Source organism: Triticum aestivum, chromosome 7D (genome assembly GCF_018294505.1).
Source record: "Triticum aestivum cultivar Chinese Spring chromosome 7D, IWGSC CS RefSeq v2.1, whole genome shotgun sequence".
Classification (NCBI taxonomy): Eukaryota; Viridiplantae; Streptophyta; class Magnoliopsida; order Poales; family Poaceae; genus Triticum; species Triticum aestivum.
This window is the reverse complement of record NC_057814.1, coordinates 91,215,120-91,234,293: the sequence shown is the minus strand read 5'-3', so window position 1 is coordinate 91,234,293 and position 19,174 is coordinate 91,215,120. Positions and strand designations below refer to the sequence as shown.

The 19,174-nt window shown below is 43.3% G+C and overlaps 1 protein-coding gene across 3 annotated transcripts; it reads left to right on the top strand.

Moving 5' to 3' along the window:
• The first annotated feature begins 11,971 nt into the window (after positions 1 to 11,971).
• LOC123164682 (putative clathrin assembly protein At5g35200) lies at positions 11,972 to 18,654 on the top strand. Of its 3 annotated transcripts, none has more exons than XM_044582227.1 (16): positions 11,972 to 12,120; positions 13,372 to 13,503; positions 13,623 to 13,692; positions 13,946 to 14,043; positions 14,670 to 14,811; positions 14,941 to 15,041; positions 15,349 to 15,432; positions 15,534 to 15,584; positions 15,704 to 15,769; positions 15,875 to 15,940; positions 16,539 to 16,619; positions 16,708 to 16,773; positions 17,284 to 17,445; positions 17,532 to 17,607; positions 17,708 to 17,820; positions 17,908 to 18,654. In XM_044582227.1, the coding sequence occupies exons 2-16, from the start codon at positions 13,405 to 13,407 to the stop codon at positions 18,325 to 18,327; spliced, it is 1,695 nt and encodes a 564-aa protein (XP_044438162.1). In that variant the 5' UTR covers positions 11,972 to 12,120; positions 13,372 to 13,404; the 3' UTR covers positions 18,328 to 18,654. The 3 variants fall into 3 exon arrangements, with proteins under 3 accessions (XP_044438162.1, XP_044438163.1, XP_044438165.1); XM_044582228.1 differs by lacking the exon at positions 11,972 to 12,120 and adding an exon at positions 12,233 to 12,505; XM_044582230.1 differs by lacking the exon at positions 11,972 to 12,120 and adding an exon at positions 13,192 to 13,281.
• Positions 18,655 to 19,174: the final 520 nt, after the last annotated feature.

The window sequence follows — 19,174 nt, the reverse complement described above, 5'->3', positions numbered from 1 at the left end:
TACCTCACTCCCTCGAAGTATGTGCATCATTAAGGAGACAAGATGAGGTAAGACTACAGTGAGAGTCCGCCAGACGGCGGCACTGTAGCCATGCTTACCTCGGCAAAACCCTTGTCATTAGGGGTGAGGCTACAGTAACCAGCCGCCGGCAAGACCCCTGGGCGGTGGGGCCGGCCTGTCGGCCAAGAGGCCGGCAGCCGGCGGGACCCACCAGTCGGCGGGCCCCAACAGCCGGCGGAGAAGCCGGCGGGTACAGACACTGACGGCCTGGACCCGCATCCAGTCGGATTACCATTGTACCCCTGGGGGTAGGCCTATATAAACCCCCAGTGCACCCATGCAAAGGGTTGATCTCTTAGAGTTTTAGACACCACATAGAGAGAAGAGGAGAGCTAGCCTTGCCCTTCTTCTTCCTCTAGCTGAACAGCTCAAGGAGCCACTTGTAGCCACTTGTGTTGATCTAATGATCATGCGGAGACCCCGCAGAGCAAGACTAGGGGTGTTATCTCCACGGAGAGCCCCGAACCTGGGTAAGATTCGCCGGCGTGCATGTCTTCGCCTTATCCCGTTTCCAGGCACCGGCGATGTCTTACTGGCTCCCACAATGATAAGCCACCCGTTGGCATATGTCGCACCTACCACCCGACATATATCATGCTATCATGTTTCCATAGGCGGCATGTATGTGAATTATGGCATGCCAACCTATTTAATAAACACATTATATAGTTATAGCATGTCATCCTGTTTACATAGTCATCATATTTTGAACTATGTCTTTCCATCTTTTTTAGTTAGCCATCATAATGTGAATTATTTCATGCCCTCTTTTATTCCCCACTATCGATTGCACCTGTCTATCATACAATGTTTGTACATTCAATTACTTTTCTTGTTTATCAGCCATTTGAATTGGAGAGGGTGATGGCAGTATCTAAGGGAGTAACAACACGGTCTTCATAAAAGATAGTGCTACCAGTTGATGCAGATAGAACCACGGTTGTACTTGCCCAAGAACCAGCCCCACCACACATAACCCAGACTCTCGCAGATTTTACCCCTACCCAGTTGGACAGAGAACCAGCTACACCCCTCCTAACTCCAACCCCAGTAGATAGTAATCCAGTTCCAGTTGACACAGCACCGTCTCCACCACAGAGCACCCAAACACGAGCAGTTAGTAAGGGAACTGCAGTGCCCAAAGCATGAGGACCACCACTCTGAATCCGAACTCAACGCTTAAAGGAGAAGATGAATTGTTCTCAGGTTAGGTTCTGTACCTATGGTTCATACTCCTTTGCTCTTGCATCACTGTATTTACTCATACCAACTATTTTCAAATTTGAAGGATGGAATTGAAACTCCAATGGCGCAACAGGTATGTTTTAAACCCATTTCTTTAACTGGTTTGCTGTTGTAACTTGCTATATGTTGATTTCAGTTTCAATTGAATAAACAGTTATGTTCTCATGTCATGCACATTACAAGTGTTGTTATTGCTCTGTAGTTTCCCATACTTATATTCTGTCTATTCTGCTTTGCCTTGAGCAAATATTATTTGAACTGTGTCTCTATCTTGATTTGGCAACAAAAACTAGAATGATATAGACCATAAAGTCACCATGGTACATAGATATATGTTTGTTTCATGCTGTTATCCTGTCCACTTTACTACTGAACTGATTTACCAAAATGAGTTTCATATACAACATGGTAAACCTGTGATGTGTCTGCTTGTTTCTCTTTTAGAATGCGGACAAAATATTGGAGAACAGTACCCTGTTATGCAATGGTAAAGGAAGTAATGCAGATAAGGTTCAAGATAGTGAGACATCCCTGTTGGTCTCCAAGAAAGCTGATAAAAACTATCTTGACGACAGTGAGAGAACCCAAAAGTCCTGTCTTGATGTAGTGTTTGAGTTACTGGCCACTACTGCTAGCACAAGCTCTTCGAACTCGCTGCCTGAATCAGTTCGTCTTCTTGAGTCTCAACTTCAAGATGAAAGACATCGATCAGATGTGCTGCGACAGGAAGCTGAAGGACTAAGGAAGTCCCTGCAGAATTCAGATGCATACTTTCTAGTGCAACAGCAAGCATTGGAGGATTTAAGCGCCAAACAAGAGAAAGTTAATAAGCTTGCTAAGCATCTTGCCAGCATTATGGGTACCCAGGATATTGTTTCTTGAGCTCTTCCGAAGTGGTTTCAGTTCTGGACTTGTTTTGTTGCGGCGTTTATTTGCACTTGTCGCCAACTTTGACAACGAGTGTATATGATATGCGGCTTTGTTCCCTATATTTGCACTGGTGGCGAACTTTGATGCCCAGTGGATGTAATATGTGTAATAGCCGTGATAGCCTAGCGTAAGTTGCTTGCTTATTTATTTCCTTGTTGTCTTGTTTATTTGTTTGCTTGTAGTCAGTGCAGTTCATTTTCAGCGGTTTGCTAGTGGCCGCAATAACCTATTTTTTAAAACTAGGCCACAATAACCATGGGCTACATATTTACTGTAGTTACCATGGGCCTCCTACGGGCTGTAGAAACAATGGGCCTTCTACGGGCCGTAGCATCAATGGGCTTTCTACGGGCCGTATGATCGATCGGCCAAACATGGGCCAATAAGAGACCGCATTATGGGCCGTAAATGGGCTAGATTTGGAATCGTCCGTTCATGGGCCGACCATAACTGGCCGTCGTTAATCTGCCGTATTTGATGACGCTATGAAAACGGCCCAGCGGATTAACGGGCCGCAGACAGGCCGATTGTAACCACGGGCTGAATTTGGCCCACAAGCAGAAAAGGCCAGTAACGAGCCGTAAGTAACCGAATGCTGGAAATAAGCCCAAGAATAAATGGGCCCTGAGAAGGCCGAAAGATAACACAGGTTGGAAACGGCCCAATGAAATAATGGGCCGTTAATGGGTATAAAGTGATACACTGTTCATTGCGGGTCAGATTCACCACGGGCCGTTAATGGGCCAAGAGTTACAAATGGCCTCATATGGGCCGAAAGACATCATGGGCCATACATGGGCCGAAAGTTACAACGGGCTGGAATCATATTGAACGGCCCAGATGAAGCTACTGGGCTTAATCTCGATAGGCCGTAACGGGCCGTAAATGGGCTATATACGAACAGGCCGTTAACAGGCTTTCCGCGGGCCGGCCCGTTACCTTTTGACCAAGTCAAACGGGCTGACCTTTTCACCGGAATGGGCCTCTATTGGGCCGTGCCACGTGTCGACCTATCATAGGCGCCTCCTATCCAATGAATGGATGACATCTGTCCCAACGGTGAGCCGACACGTGTTTCCTCCGACCAATGACAATTTTACACGTGGAAAATCCTCATTGGTCCGGGCTGTTAACGGGTTATCGGATCAAAAAACGAACCCGATAGCTTAACGACGAACCGTTACAGTGGATGCCACATGTCAGTCACCCTTGACGAAAGCACTTCTATGACGCGCGATTTATCGTCATGGAAGTGGACACTTCCGTGATGATAATTTTGGTAATGTCATGGAACACTTCTACGACAGCACAGGTATGACTATCTTGATTCTGTCATAAAATCGTCATGGATGTACATGCATAACAGAAAAGGTGACCTACTGTGACAAACACGTATCATCACGGAAGTGTATTTTTTTGTAGTGCGGGTAGCTCCCACATTACATTGCGAAGAAGAGAATTGATCTAGTTAATGCAGTAAACCTGGAAAAAAAAATCAAAACAAGCCAGATTAAGAAACCCCGATGAAAACCACACATGCACAACTGAAAAGCAGATGACTCCAAGTTTTAGACAGAGTTCCGTAAGTTTTGGTAACAATTGCATAAACAATTTTTTTGTGGGGTGCATAAACAAAGTTATTGTTTCGAAGTTTCAAATATCGCCCAACCATTACCCATGGAATAGTACATACCATTAGCCCTAAGGATCGAAGTCCAAAAGGCCATTTTTGGGGTATTACCGTTGCTTCTCTAAAAACAAGCATTAGAAAAATACTTAATTAGCCTTTGAACTCTTTGTTAACCATGATGTTTTCACCCGTAACAATTCTCTAGACTACTAGGATCCTGTAACCCTAGACCCCGATATCCTTAAGCTGGGGTCAGACTAGTCTATAGGAACAATACCCAAGAACCTAGAGTTTCATATTTAATCCCTCGATCATCTTTGTAACCCCTATACACAATCAATACAACTGAGCATTAGGGTTTTACCTCCGCAGTGTGGGCTTGAACCTAGAAAGAAACTTCTATGTTTCCCATCCGATCTACTCGTCCGGCCAGGATGACCTATCGAGGGATCTATCGAAAACAACTCAGACAATCGCATCTTTTGATGGCATGGCCAAGCGGTAAAGCAGGGGACTGCAATTGAAATCTGTCAAGGTAATGAGGCAATTAAATCAACCTATTCCTTCTATAAGTTGGTCCTGGTAGAGTTTTCCATGAGTCATCAATGTGGAATGGACCGAGTGCAATATGTAAACCTCACATCAGTAAAGACTAGTGATTCCATGACGTTTCTTCCCTGGTGTTGTTGTCCTTGTCTTTTGTTGTTCTTTCAGCACGAGTAAGCATGAGATCAGGTTTGCTCCTCTGGATCCTTGTTCTCAGCTGGACGCATATTGGCTTTGATTACCAAAGTGTGCCGCGTAAATCAGTTGAAAGAGAATATGGGGAATCATCGACTTATCATGGAAACAAACACATGGTGCTGGATGGTGGGCGTGCTCACTATTTTGACGGAGAGCCTCAACGATGGGGCTCCTTCAGGGAGGACACTACTGTGCACACGGCGCCTCTCGGGAGGCTGAGACGGGAAAACAAGGATGCGACTATATCTCACTTATAGCAAGGCAATCTTCCGACTCGCTGAAGCGTCTACAGCCGCGCAAGCGTATGGGCCGGCCTAGTGCGCGGGAGGCAACTCAATGAATATATCACAAAAAATCATATTGCAAAATTTTTTAAAAATATTAACCAAGATTTGATAAAATGTTAAATGTAGACAGAGAAAATGTTTCTCGTGTATACGGAAAATGTATACAAAAATATATAATGTGTGTGCAAAAGTTGATCATGTATTTAATTTTTTAATTCAAACATATGAAAAAATGTTTAAAAAGTATTTAATTTTTTTAATAAAGCATTTAAAAAATGTTAAGTGTGCATAGAAAAATGCTGGCTATGTATTAAAAAAAGTTAAATGTTTATAGAAAAATGTTGACCATGTATCCATAAAATGTTAAACTTGTATTTGAAAAATGTTAATCAAGAATTTTAAAAAATTATATGTGTATAGAAAAGATGTTGACCATGTATCCATAAAATGTTAAATTTGTATTTAAAAAATGTGAATCAAGTAGCATTTAAAAAACTATTAAATGTGCATAGGAAATATGTGGATCATGTATTCATAAAATGTTAATCAAGTATTTAAAAATGTTAATCAAGCAATCAAAAAAATGTACAGGAAAAATGTTGACCATGTATTGAAAAAAATGTTCAACTTGTATTTGAAAAATGTTGATCAAGAACTTGAAAAAACTGTAAAATGTGTATAGAAAAAATGTTGACCATGTATTCAAATAATATTAATATGATATTTTAAAAATGTTAATCAAACATTTAAAAAAGTTAAATGTATATAGGAAAATGTTGACCATGTATTCGATAAAGGTCAATCTTGCATTTAAAAAAATATTAAATGTGTACAAGAAAAATGTGCTCCCTCCGTCCTATAATATAAGAGTATTTTTGACACTACACTATTGTGAAAAATCCTCTGATATTATGGGACCGAAGGAGTATTAGATATATAGCAACAATGTGTATAGGAAAACAATGAAAACCTGAGAGAAAACAAAAGAAAACCAATGAAAAAAGAGAGAAAAAAATAAATAATAGAAAAAGCTAGTGAAAACCGAAAAAGAAACAAATAAAACCAAGAAAAATAATGAAAATAAAAACCAAAAATTGAAAAAAAACGAAGAAAAACCGGCGGCACAAGAAAAAAACCAAAAAAAACCTAGAAACCAGTAGAAAATCGTATCTTTTTCTTTTAACAAGGTGGCGACCTACTAATTTAACACAAAGCCTGAGCGCCCTTTTTTGTTCAGTCTAATTTCTTTTATGTATGCGCAAATGGGCCGGCCCGCAACTGTAGACATTTCAGGCGAGACCGAAGGAAGACTCGTGACCTTGTGCATACCTAAAAGAAATTAGATTGAAATGTCTACAGTTGCGAGTCTTCCTTCGGTCTCGCCCGAAATGTGCGGGCCGGCCCATTTGTGGAAAAACGAATGGAGTGATGTAGCCGTGGATTTTTAGGGCTTGGTACTGAAGAAAAGAGCCTGGGCTGGGCCGTCGACGCCGACGGGCCACCCATTAACATACTACCCGTAAAGATGTTGATCCTCGAAAAAAAGGAAAGGGTACACAATCTACCTACCCCCATGTACCATGATCCTGCCTCCTTTCTAAACGAAAGAATGATCTCACTCCCACCACATACACACCTCAATTATTAGTATACTATACTAGTTAACTATTGACAATACAATTAACTACCAGCAGTGAAAGAGAGAATGTGAAATTGGGGCAATCGATCAGGGAATGTCGGCGCTAGATGGGTGAGTGGTCAAGGAACCCGTGCAACAAAACACCGCTCTTTTTTAACATAGTACAAAGCAGATGCCCACATACAGTGGAACGTCTTCTCTCGCTGAATGAACATCGTCGAAAAAATACGACCACCACGGCCAAGTCTAGAATTTGAACCCTGGTGGGCTGGTCCCATCAGAAGAAACCTAACCATCATCTGAGGTAAGTTCAATTCGCCCAACAAAACACTGCTATCCTCGTCTAGTAAAAAGGGATACGCTTGATTCTCAGAAAGAGAGCAAAGGCAAAGGGTACACAACCCACCTACCCCATGTACCACGATCTTGCTTCCTTACAACAACAAAAAAATATCTCGCTCCCACCACACACACACACACACAGCTCAATTAGTAGGAGTATATAATTAACTAGTGGCACCATTAACTACCAGCAGTGAAGTAGAGAATGTGAAACCAGTAAGATCAAGGAATGTCGGCGCTAGCATAGCAGCAGCTGCTAGCTGGTGCCCTCCGCTCTCTCTGTGTGGTGATGATGGCGCCGATCTAGCCAGCCAGCCAGCCAGCCAGCAGGATTAGATGCTTTACCCAATTCTGACTTTTGTGTCCGCTTCCCTCCCTTTTCTATTCGTCTCCGCGCTTCATGCATGCAGCTTCCTCCCCCACATTCTACTCAACCATGCCAATGATCCCATCTCTGCAGGTCTTGTTTATTCGGTGGCTAATCTAATCTAATCATCTCTTTCGGTCGGTCGCCAACGACTCACATGCCGTCCCCGCCCGCGAAATCATACATACGGACACAAGCTAGCAAGCTAGCAAAGCTAGGGACAACTGGGCCGATTTGGAGTGGTAGGTAAAGGCGCCGCTTTCGCGTTGCAGACCCTGGAAAACGATCCGTCGATTGGGGCTTGCTTTCTTCTTCAGAAGATGATCGTTTTTTGGGTTAAACGTTAACAATACACGTCCGCTGTTTTCCGGTGGCTTACAGGTAGGTTTGATCCACGTGCGTCCCGTTGCATTGGTGAAATGTTGTCATACTAGTTCTGTTTGTGGTGGAGAACTGTCTGGATGCAGAAAGTCGAATTGTAAAATGGGGGGAGTTGCCACAAATTGGCAAATGTGTGTATTCCTCCCTTCCCGTTCAAGTTAATCGGTTCAGCTGATCAGCAATCATTTCACATTGGGAACCATGTCATGTGGCCTTTTGCATAGCTTTATGTCTTGTTCATGGACGGACTTTGCATAAATTTACCTAGGTAGGTTTGAAACTGCTTTCCACTTTCCCTCCTCCTAAAAAAGGGGGGAATGATCATTTGACTATCTGTGTGTATGTAAGACACGCACACTCTCTCCCTCTCTCTCGGTAGCCCCTATTAGTGTCTGCCTCTTAGATCGTCCTACCGCCACCACCTCTTTCCACATTGTTGTATTGCTTTGGGCGGCAATGGGAATGACTCTTCGGCAAATCTCTTGCTCCCCAATCCTCCTCTCACATCGGTCGCCCCTAAATCCTTCATCGCCACACCATCGCCCTTGCCTTCTTCTTTGCCTCCGATTACGCGGCTCTCGCACTATCAGGCCTAGCTTTGCTTCACCGCCTCCTAATTCCAACAATTGCTATTGTCTCCTCTACCGGTTTGTCGAACCACCTAAGAACCGCTCGAACGCTGCACAAGGCTTGCACAGTTTCCAAACAGGGTCGGCGGGGGGAGGGGGGGCTCCTACTAAAATGGATTTCTTCTACGTACTAATGTGCGCAAGTAAAACGTGCGGAGGGTATATGTGCAACTTTGCCATGTGACCAAGAGTGGAGCACAGAAGCAAGAAGAGACCGTACACACGCACGTACCGAAGCGGCGAAACGTGGAGCTGCGCACCTGCGTGCAAGGCAAAAAAGAAGGGCTAGCAGGCAATGGCGAGAAAAGGCTCAAATCAAAGCCCAGACAAGCAAGTGCTACTCAGCACCACCCACGTTTGATTGTGCGCCCCAATTATTATCCCACTCCCCCTTCGGCTCACCGGCGGCTACGCTGGACTGCCCATAAAATACCACAGACCACTTTAGTATACTATACAGTATTATTATCATGCCTTCCCTTCCCTCCCTGGAATAAAAGATTACGTACCACTGATTGATCGTGTAGCTGATCTAACCCCCTGCCACTTCGGTGCTGGTTGTCCCTCGTGCGTCACCGGTCACTCGCTCTAATCATGCCGCTTAAACTAACCCACGACACCCTGCCAGCCAGTGTGTAAACCAATTAAATTACCAGGAGTCACACGTACACTTGTGGATGCTATAATAATGGCCTGTTCATCTAATCTACCCACCGTTTTGAGTCATCCAAGGGTATAAAATTCAGCCCTGAAGTGCTAATCCACGCACTCTTATGTTTATCTTTTCTGGTTGCTTTCATGCAACCAAAGATTGGCCAACACTTTGCTCCATCTTCCTTAAAAGATGAACAATCGTTTCATCTGCCACGTCCTCCTGTTCTGCTCATAAGATAAGCGGGACAAAGGTAGATTAGTTGCGGACCGGATATTTTATGAGAAAACACATTTTAAAAGATTTAATCGCGGTGCATTCAATCTTATGATGTAAAATCATAGGATGGGCTGGCTTGATCTCTCTTCGTGCGAATTTTCAAGCTATAATTTTGAAAAATGTTTTTACGATTTTTTTCAATCTAATACATCATTTTTATTTGGCTCTCATTATTTTATGTTTCTCTCTGATGTTATTTCACCATTAGGCGGTAAAGCGAAAGATATTTCGAGTTGAGACTGTGTCAATGTAATTCTCTCTTACAAATATACCGAATGGGTAAAGTTTATAATAGTATGACATGATTGAACTTATAATTTAAAAAACAAGTAGTGAAGACTAAGTTAAGAAAAAGAACAATGTCATTTCACCCTTGGGAGAAGAGTGAAAAGTGCATATAAAGTCCCAACAATATTCCGGAGGTGCCAAGTTGATCCTAATATTACAAAAGATCATACATGAATCTTACACGTATTTTAGCTGATTCACCACGGATCATATCTACCACATGACAATTTGAAGAAACTTTCGGTATGCCCCAAACATCCCAAACACACAGAAGATCATCCTTCACAACGCTACGAGCTCCTCTATCTTCTTCATCACCTCGGTCATCTCACCGTTGATGCTGCAGATCTGGTTCAGTGCGGGGATAACCTCAAATCCCTTGTCCTCATCCTCCTCCAGTTCTTCCTTCTCGTTTTCTGTAGTTACTCCCCCCCCCCCCCCCCCCCCCCCCCGCGTCCAACTATCTAAAATTTGGATACCAACCGATGCAAAATAATCAACATAGTTATCTTGTTCATTTTTCGGTAGTAGAGATTGGAACCATCATGACCCCTTAGTTAAAATCCCAAGCTCGGAAAGGACCATAAATGTATTGGCAAATGAGGATTAGGGCACTTGTAAATGTCAATGTCAATTGGACAATGTCAAGCTCGAAACCTAAGCAAAACTAATTCAACAATGTCAATTCTTACGGGGATTAGTGCACTTGTATAACACCCGGTTGGGATTCGACACTAGTTTTATGATATCACACTTGATTGTCCTACAGTGGCAACAATAAGCCAATGGCAACCATAGCACCAGCGGTAGCGCTCCTTTCTCCTTCTTGCCTCATGTCTTTGCCGACAACTTAGCATGGAGAGATTAGGGGTGGCATGGATGAAAGAAGAAGAAACCCAAGCAGTGGAAGAACGTAGAATTGCCCAATTGCCGCCGATGGAGAATGTCATGTTTTGTCTCCCTATTTTGACATGGTGGTTGCGATAAGAGATGAGTTGCACTAGATAGGACCGCGATGAATCACTTGCGCAATTGTAGGATCTGACAAACACTCGCTTGAAATCGGGACTAGCCAACTTTAAAATAACAAAATAATAACGACGCCTCCAATGCATTTCCGTCTTTTGGAAGGAAAAGTAGGCACTATGATGTTGACTACCAAAACAAAGTCACAGTCATCCCCTACTTCTCCTACCACAAAATTCTTGATGAAAGCGAACTAAACTCCAACAAAAAAAATCATCATATTCCTCTCCACCGACGAGGACCAATGGAATTAAGAAAAGAGGACGGTGCAAAGAAAAGGATAGCGGTGAGAGACGAGCTGGGCTAGAAAGGACGACAATGAATCACTCAAACATCTAGTCCTTGGACAATGCATGCAAGGTGCCTAGAGAAATAACTCTATTTTTCTTTAAGCATCTGTGCTTTTTTAAAATGAAATTACCTCGATCTGCATGGGTGCTTATTTTTAGAGAATAGAAGTTTGTTTAGGCATCCCTCCCGCACCATTAAGCATTGATGCTTACCAAAAACTTGATTTATTGTACACACTCGCCTAAAATTGGGACCAAACTTAGACATCTTCAAAAGAGTGGGTACGTGTTGAGCCCATGGGCATATGGACCCACTTTCCAAAAAAGAAGCATATTAAACACGTTTTAAAATGTCGCAAAATTCAAAAGAAAATTTCATGCATATCTTCGCAACATGTGTGCGTGGCACAAAGTTTTGAGAAAAAAAAATCTCTTTTGGTTTTGCCTCCGCAAAGAAGACACATTTCAGTGCTTCTGAATAGCGTTTCACGACACATTTTTCTTTGTCTCTTTTGCATAGGCCAATGAAAGAGTCGCTTTTCCTCGAAATTTTCCGTGCACACGTAGAATGTGACGATGTAAGAGTGAGACTTTTTTTCAGAATTTTTTGGCATGTAGAAATAAGTTTTAAAAAATGGGTTCATATGTCCGTGAGTTCGTCCATCCACTTGTTGTGTTCAAAATCAAAATAATAACGGCGCCTCCGATGCATTCCAACCTTTTTCAGAAGGAGAGGAGAAAAGTACTAGGGACCATGATGTGGACTAAAACAAAGTCACAGTCACCCCCTCACTGAAAAATCAAACTAAAATTCCACGACAAAAAAGAAACGCATCCCGTATTCCCATCCCATTCCCCTCCACCGACGAGGAGGCGACGAATTTAGAAAAGGCAGACGGCGCAAAGAAAAAAGGAAAGGAAAAGGAGCTGCAAGCCAATCAACCACGCACTTGTTAAACAAACAAACGGCGGGGCTTAATGCGCTCTTAGTAACTATGACAATTGATTAATTAATTAACTAACCCAGCTGAGCCGAGCTGGTACGCTAATCTGGAGTATAGTAAAGTTCTGGCTGTGGCTGCGCTGTGTGCGTCGTCTCCCCTCTCCCATTGTTTAATCTCCGGTGCCGCGTCCCTGTCCGGCCACCGGGTGGTGGTTCGCGTCCGGGTTGGCCGAGCCGCGAAAGCGACCTCCCCTCCTCCCCCCGCCTCCTCCTCCTCTTCCACCCCCCGTCGCCAAGAACCCACCCCGCACCCCCCTCTCTCCTCCCCCCTGACGCCCCCGCCCCGTGCAGCTCGCCCCCCTTCCCGTCCGTCCGGATTCTCCCTGAGGTGCGCCAGCAAGCTGCTTAATTTCTCTGCTGCTTGGACTAGTTTTTGTGTGGCTAATTGGCCGTATGCTTCTCGATTGCGGCGCTGCGCGTGGCGGTGCCAGCTTTTCGGGCGATTCTGGCCTGGCCGTGGCGTGGCGTGGCGGCGCAGGGCTCGAGCCCTGATTAAAGCCGTTTGTTTTCCTGGGGCGCCGCGCCGTGCAGCCGAATGATTGTCTGTTTGCTTGCTTTCTTGTTCGCTTGCCACAGCTCCGGTTTGAAAGTTGAAATCCCCCCTCCTCTCGCTGTTTCCGGCCTACCGTTGCTCAACTGGATCCCTGGTTTTGCGGCCGCGCGGCTGGATCCAAGAACCGGCCTCCCGGGGATTGCTTGCCGGAGCGGAGCAGGTGGACTCTTGCCTTCGTCGGCTTCAGTATTCTGAGTTGAATTGTCCATTGCGTTGAATTGAAGTTTGAATTTATACTTGTCCCCTTGTTCCTTGTCGGGCATAGAAGTTTGCGCCGCTTCTCCGGAGAATCCGGACGGGATTCCTGCCTTGTCCCGCTCGGTTTGGAGAAGCCATCCTCTCGGCTCCCCTGATTCATTTCGTTCATCCGCATGGTTATTACGCTGACCAGTAGTATCATCGGTGCAGCCTCTGTTCGACCATTTGGCTCAGTAGCCTTCTGCAATCACATCAGCTCTGCTACTTTGATTCTGTCGGTGTTCTTGCGATTCTGCTCTGTGGGTGAGTGGTGTCTTCCCAAGATGGGCCTTGGTAGATAGGATTCGTGGTCCTGACCACTTTCTCTCCCACCAATTTAGCACAATTGTCCTGCACAAGTATTCGGTGGAGTTCACTTTGGCATCCTGTTCCTCTTTATCTCGCGGAATATATCCCTTGGGTGCGCCAGAGATTTTGGTGGCGTTTGTTCCCCTGTGTCGCCCTCTTCTGTTTGCAGCTCATTTGGATCCGCTTTCTTGGTGATCTTCTCCTGGATCCGTTCCTGTATTGACTAATCTTGCGTGTTCTTGCTAGAATTATCAAGTAATTGCTTCCATCTTAATATCTTATGCTTGTAGATTTGTAGTAAATGCTTCTAGTTTGGTGAGAAGTAGTTCTTGTTGGAGCAAAGCTGGAACCGTTCCAGGCCCCATGCACCCGTCATCTAGCTGTTACATTGTCTGGTTCATTCCGAGAAACCAGCATTTATTTGGCTTGCGTTTGGCGCACATCTCATTTACACTGCTTGCTGCTTTGCTTCGCAATCAGGCCAGCTAGGACATCACACGTGAACTGGGGATAATGGCGGGTGGTGGCACTCAGCAGAGCCTCAGGAAGTACCTCGGTGCCCTCAAGGACACCACAACCGTGAGCCTGGCGAAAGTGAACAGCGATTACAAGGTCGGGCCACTTTTATGATTCCTTTGAATGTTGAATTGTGTTTGAAGCTTTCCATCTTTGAACCTCTGCTTCCGTCGTGCTTCACTCACTGCTGGATTACCATTTCTTCGGGACAACAGGAACTGGACATTGCGATTGTGAAGGCCACCAACCATAGCGAGCGTCCATCGAGGGAGAAGTACATAAGAGGTAATGCTTTCATCATTTGAAGTTTTGAACCATCTACAATTTTGTAAAAAATTGAGCATGTGTGCAAATCCAACTGAATATATGCCAGAACAAACTATTTCAACGAAAAACACTGTTCTGCTTCAAGTTTCATTCGCTTACGATTACATACATTTGTCCTGGTATTTGCATTGCGGACACGCTAATTTTCTCTCTGATTATGAGTAGATATCTTTTACAACTGCCGTCACTCACATGTTTATTTGGTTTGCAGAAATTTTCCTTTCCATCTCTGCCGCAAGGCCAAGGGCTGATGTAGCTTACTGCATTCATGCTCTAGCGAGGCGTCTTTCAAAGACACGGAACTGGGCGGTATGGATTTATTTCTTCCATTTACGATGGTCAAATACAATGCCGTCGTCTTTGTTTTCTTATGACTGCTGTTCTGTTAGAATGTACTAGTTCTCTTTTTGTATCAAAAACCCTTTTTACATATTGTATCTCGGTGCAATCTTTGTAAACTTTGTGATGTTCATAAGGCTATGGTAAAATGTATACTCTTACTTTTTATAAAACCTGAAATGCCTAAACTTCAAATTTTGTACTGATATGTACTTGGGTTGGGATGGATGGTTTGTCCTGGCATGCTTGTGAGCTGGAGATTTCTATTGTACTTAATTATGCAAAATGATTCTCTATACACTCTCCATATTTAATTTCAAATTCAGGTTCAGATCTGAAATTTTCCTGTTGAACTAACATATCTCCTCCCCCATGGTGCTTAATTCTGAGTGACATGTTATATTCTAACTTCTGAGGGCCATAATATATTGTTTGAACTTTAGCAAATCAACTTGTCGATTCTTTATTTATTTTCCTACAAGGAAAAACTTTATTTTAATGGTGGATGGTTTCCTTGTTTTATTTGTAATGTTTTTCATGGGTGATGCAATAAAGAACTTATAAACATTCTTTGCCTGGTTATTTTTATTCCTCAGGTTGCACTAAAGACATTAATTGTCATACATCGTGCCCTTCGAGAAGTTGACCCCACGTTCCGTGAAGAGCTTATTAATTATGGCAGATCTAGATCACATATGCTAAACATGGCCTACTTTAAGGATGATTCTAGTTCAGGAGGTACTAATTGCTAGTAGTTTTGTTATGCCGACATGACATTCATACTAGTACTGTCATTTGTATACATATACTGGAAATTCCAATTTTGAGAACTTTTCATGATTGTTTGCTCTCTACTTGTTGGTTCAGCTTGGGATTATTCTGCATGGGTACGCACTTATGCTTCATATTTGGAAGAGAGACTTGAATGTTTCCGAGTGCTGAAGTATGATGTGGAGTCAGATCCTCCGGTATGTACACCAGGCTAGTCTCCCCTCAACAGCAAAATAACCATAAATACACTGCTAGTCCTACTTATTCCTCTTAACTGCATCTATGAGACTTTCTTTAATTGTTGATATAATTATGTGGAGCATGCTTCATGTGCTTAAAGAATAACTAGATCAAAATTTTCAATGCATAATAGATAGTACTCCCTGAAACCAAACTTACACTAGTTACTTTATCCTATTTGAAATATACGTCAACATAAAATGTTTGTGTTACAACAGTTCAGTTTCGCATCTAAGTTTCTATGGAAAATTCTGATATCTGCAGAGGACTCGGGATCTTGATACTGTTGGTGTGCTAGATCATCTGCCACCACTGCAGCAACTTCTTTTCCGGCTTCTTGCTTGCCAGGTAACGAGCTATGTGCCGACCACAATTTCTTTAATTTCACCAAATCCTTTCTTCATGTGATGTTCTTGACATGTTAAATACGAATTACTGAAATTTTGCAGCCACAAGGGGCATCATCTTATAATGTTATAATTCAGCATGCGCTTTCAATGGTAAGTAGGATGCTCGCTTCCTCTGTTTCTTATTTTGAGATGTCACACGTGTTTCATTTTTAGGCATTGTATATAAGTGGTTTGGCATTCAATGATTTTGTTTCATGCATTACTGAAAGGTTGCTCTGGAGAGTGTCAAGATCTACACTGCCATTAGTGATGGGACAATAAATCTTGTTGACAAGGTGAACTTTCTGTGCTGTCACTTAGGATAAGTTTGTGAAACTTCTAAATCGCTAGCTATTTTTATTATGTTGCCCATCCAATTTACACCTCATTACCTGTTGCAGTTCTTTGAAATGCAAAGAAATGACGCTGTTAGGGCCCTTGATATATACAAAAGAGCAACTAACCAGGTAAAACTCATATCCCTTCTCTGTTGCTGATCCACTATTACATTGTTCATTGGTTTTCCTCCCCTGTTTATAGCAACACAACTAAAATTCCTTTTATCGAATGAACATAACTCAAAATCCTTGCACGTATAAAGGGAACTTGATTATCTGTTAGCACTTAGGAGACAATAGGAAGACAATGGGATAACCTACTAATTATTGTGGACAAACTATTGCTTCAGTGCTTGATTGATGAAAACTGTAAAGAAAAAAAATCTTAGGGCAGCCATGTCAGCCCATTCGAGCTATTGCTTCTCCATATGATATCTCTCTTTAATGAGGATTAGTTATATGCATTCTCAAGCAAGTGTTGACCATGGGGATTCAACAACTTCTGTTTAATTTGTTTTTTTAGATACCTGTGTATGGTATATTAATAAAACCCATCATAAAAGCATGTTTTTCCCCTTCAACCTCATCAGCTCCGCTGATGCTGATTGATTTTAAAACTGAAATTCTGAACCACTGATTTAATCCATGTGAACTGTGTTGAATAAGAATATGTAATCTAACTGATATCGTTGGATTTTCATCCTCTCTTTTTCTTTTTTCTTTTCAGTCTGAGAGATTGTCGGAATTTTATGAAGTGTGTAAAACAATACACGTGGCACGTGGTGAGAAGTTCTTGAAAATTGAACAGGTTCGTAACATACTTGATTTGCAAGTCTTTGGTATCTGTTTTCCATGTTAGCAAGCAGCTGACAGCGTTCTGTTCATAACTTCTACAGCCTCCGGCATCATTCATGCAAACTATGGAGGAATATGTGAGGGATGCTCCCGCGATGAAAGATAAGGTTCGGAAACTGTTTAAAACCAGAACTTTGTTATAGATAGGGATGTGTAGATATCAAGTAAGACATCATGATTTAGATATCAGAATCTCCACTATCAGGAGGACAATGAATTTAGGTCAGAACTAGTTCCTGACAAACTAACTAGCATTTGTTGGGTACTTCTGTTATCTGGGTTGCTAGTCAGTTCTCTATGCTTCGTTTCAGTTAGCTTTCTAGTAACAGTGTCTGTTAGAGCCGAGTGAATATATTAGAGAAGTGCAGCTAAATTCAAGTTCTGTATGCTGGTTGCTGCATGAGCCTTAAGCAAAAAAGAAAAGAAAGTTGCATGTTCATCCTAGTAAATGATTAGCATGATCAGGTATGTGTAATTGCACATAATTTGGAACTTCTCATGTAATGCAAATTGATAGGAGTTACTTGGCCCTGCAACTATTTCGATCATTTCCTTTTCATGATTTTCCTTATGTGTTCTTGTTGAGTTTGCTCTGAGCCCATTTGATTTATTTTCAGGCAATACTGGCTATAGAATACAACAAAGAGCCAGAGGAGGAAGTCAAGCCAACTTCACCGCCCCCGGTTTCAGAACCCGAAGTGGAACAAGAGCCGGAGCCCGAACCAGAACCAGAGCCAGTAAAAGAGGAAGCACCTGCTGCTGAACCAACAGACTTGCTGGTAACATACTGTGCTACACTGCTACTCACAAAGAGGTCACTACCCATGCATGCATAGATTCTGCTAACACTTCCTTTGCTTGTCAGGGTCTGAATGAAACACACCCTGCTGTGGCCGAGATAGATGAGAGGAACGCTCTAGCGCTGGCAATTGTTCCAATAGGTACACATTTATTTCTCTCCTGTGAACTGAAACAGGTGTTCTTTTTATCGCTTGGAATCTGGTCAATGCACAGCCCTTAAATTTTTTTTGGTCGCTGCAGATGACGTGCCCCAGGCCGCTCCTGCTTTTGAAAATGGAGTCACAGGCTGGGAGCTGGCCCTTGTCACTGCACCCAGCTCAAATGAAACTGCCGTCGCTTCAGGCAAAAAATTGGTATGATACATTTTCCTATAGATGCAACAATTATACCCTGTCTTGCTGATCATCCTTTGGTCATACTAAACTTGGCTCCTTTTGCAGGCTGGTGGACTGGACTTGCTCACCCTTGACAGCCTATACGAAGACGCGAACCGACGAGCGAGCCAGCCCGCAAGCTACAACCCCTGGGAGACCACCGGTGCTGCCCCGGCCCCGATGATGCAACAGCCAGCAGCAATGCAGGACCCGTTCTACGGCTCGAACGGGTACGCGGCGCCCCATGCGGTGCAGATGGCCGCCATGGCCCACCAGCAGCAGGCTTTCATGCTTCAGCAGCAGATGATGATGGCCAGCCACCACCCTCAGGCACAACAATACCACCAGGCACAGGCGGCCCCAGCGAACCCATTCGGCGCGAACCCGTTTGCGCCCGCGGGAGCCCAACACCCTTACGGTGGCGCTGGCACTGGGATGATGCCCCTCCACGCTGTCCAGGGCAGTGCGTACACCGGGCTGATCTAGCCGGTGGTTCACAGATGAAAACTTTGTTCTGCCCATGTTCTTTTTTCTTGGCTGCCATTGTGACGGCTTTGTAGCTCAGGTAGGAAGGGGGGAGTGACACGGCCGTTGATCGGGAGCAAAGGAGTGTAGCTGGTTCGTCGGATTCGGATCGGTCCGTGTAGGCGCTTGTGTATTTTGTATATGGCGTTTTTCGTATGTGCAGGTGAGTCTGGGGGATATATATACGTCGGGGGATTGGATTATTCATGGATGTTTGGTGCGATGATGAACAATAATGTGACGATTCTTTGTAGTGTAATGGAAGAACGGTGATGTTCTTGTGCAACATATATATTGCCTCCTGTTGCTCTGCGAACCACTGTTTTCTTTTCTAGATTCAATTACGAACGAATATGTTGATTCATTTGTGGATTTGCTAGCAGTCACTTAGTTGATTCCAATTCGTGAACAATTGATTTCACTTACAAAATAGTTCTCTTGTTGCAACATTGGATTGATTTTGTTTTCATGGGCATCAACTTGTACCCCCATACTAATAGTTTTCGATGTGCACAACATTGCTAGTTCTTTTTGTTTCTTTCAAGACTCACAACTGTGATAGATATAGTGCTTAACAAATGATTCTAATTGCAAGATTGGTTTGGCTCGTTTTTGTGAGTATTAACGTGGACTCCTATGCTAACTATCTTTAATGTTCACAACAATGTTAGTGCCTTTTCTGTCTTTGTAACGCATACATAATACATTTGCTATTATCTAGTCATATGGAAAAAACCATTGCATACATTATATTGAAAAAAAATTACATGAACGTCGTCAAACAGAAAACTCATCTTAATAATAATAT

Bases quoted from the DNA above. Each gene is read 5' to 3' on its own strand.
- LOC123164682 (XM_044582227.1), top strand. From the start codon at position 13,405: ATGGCGGGTGGTGGCACTCAGCAGAGCCTCAGGAAGTACCTCGGTGCC. The intron at 13,693-13,945 runs GTAATGCTTTCA...TTTGGTTTGCAG, and splicing joins GAGGGAGAAGTACATAAGAG to AAATTTTCCTTTCCATCTCT. The intron at 15,042-15,348 runs GTATGTACACCA...TGATATCTGCAG, and splicing joins ATGTGGAGTCAGATCCTCCG to AGGACTCGGGATCTTGATAC.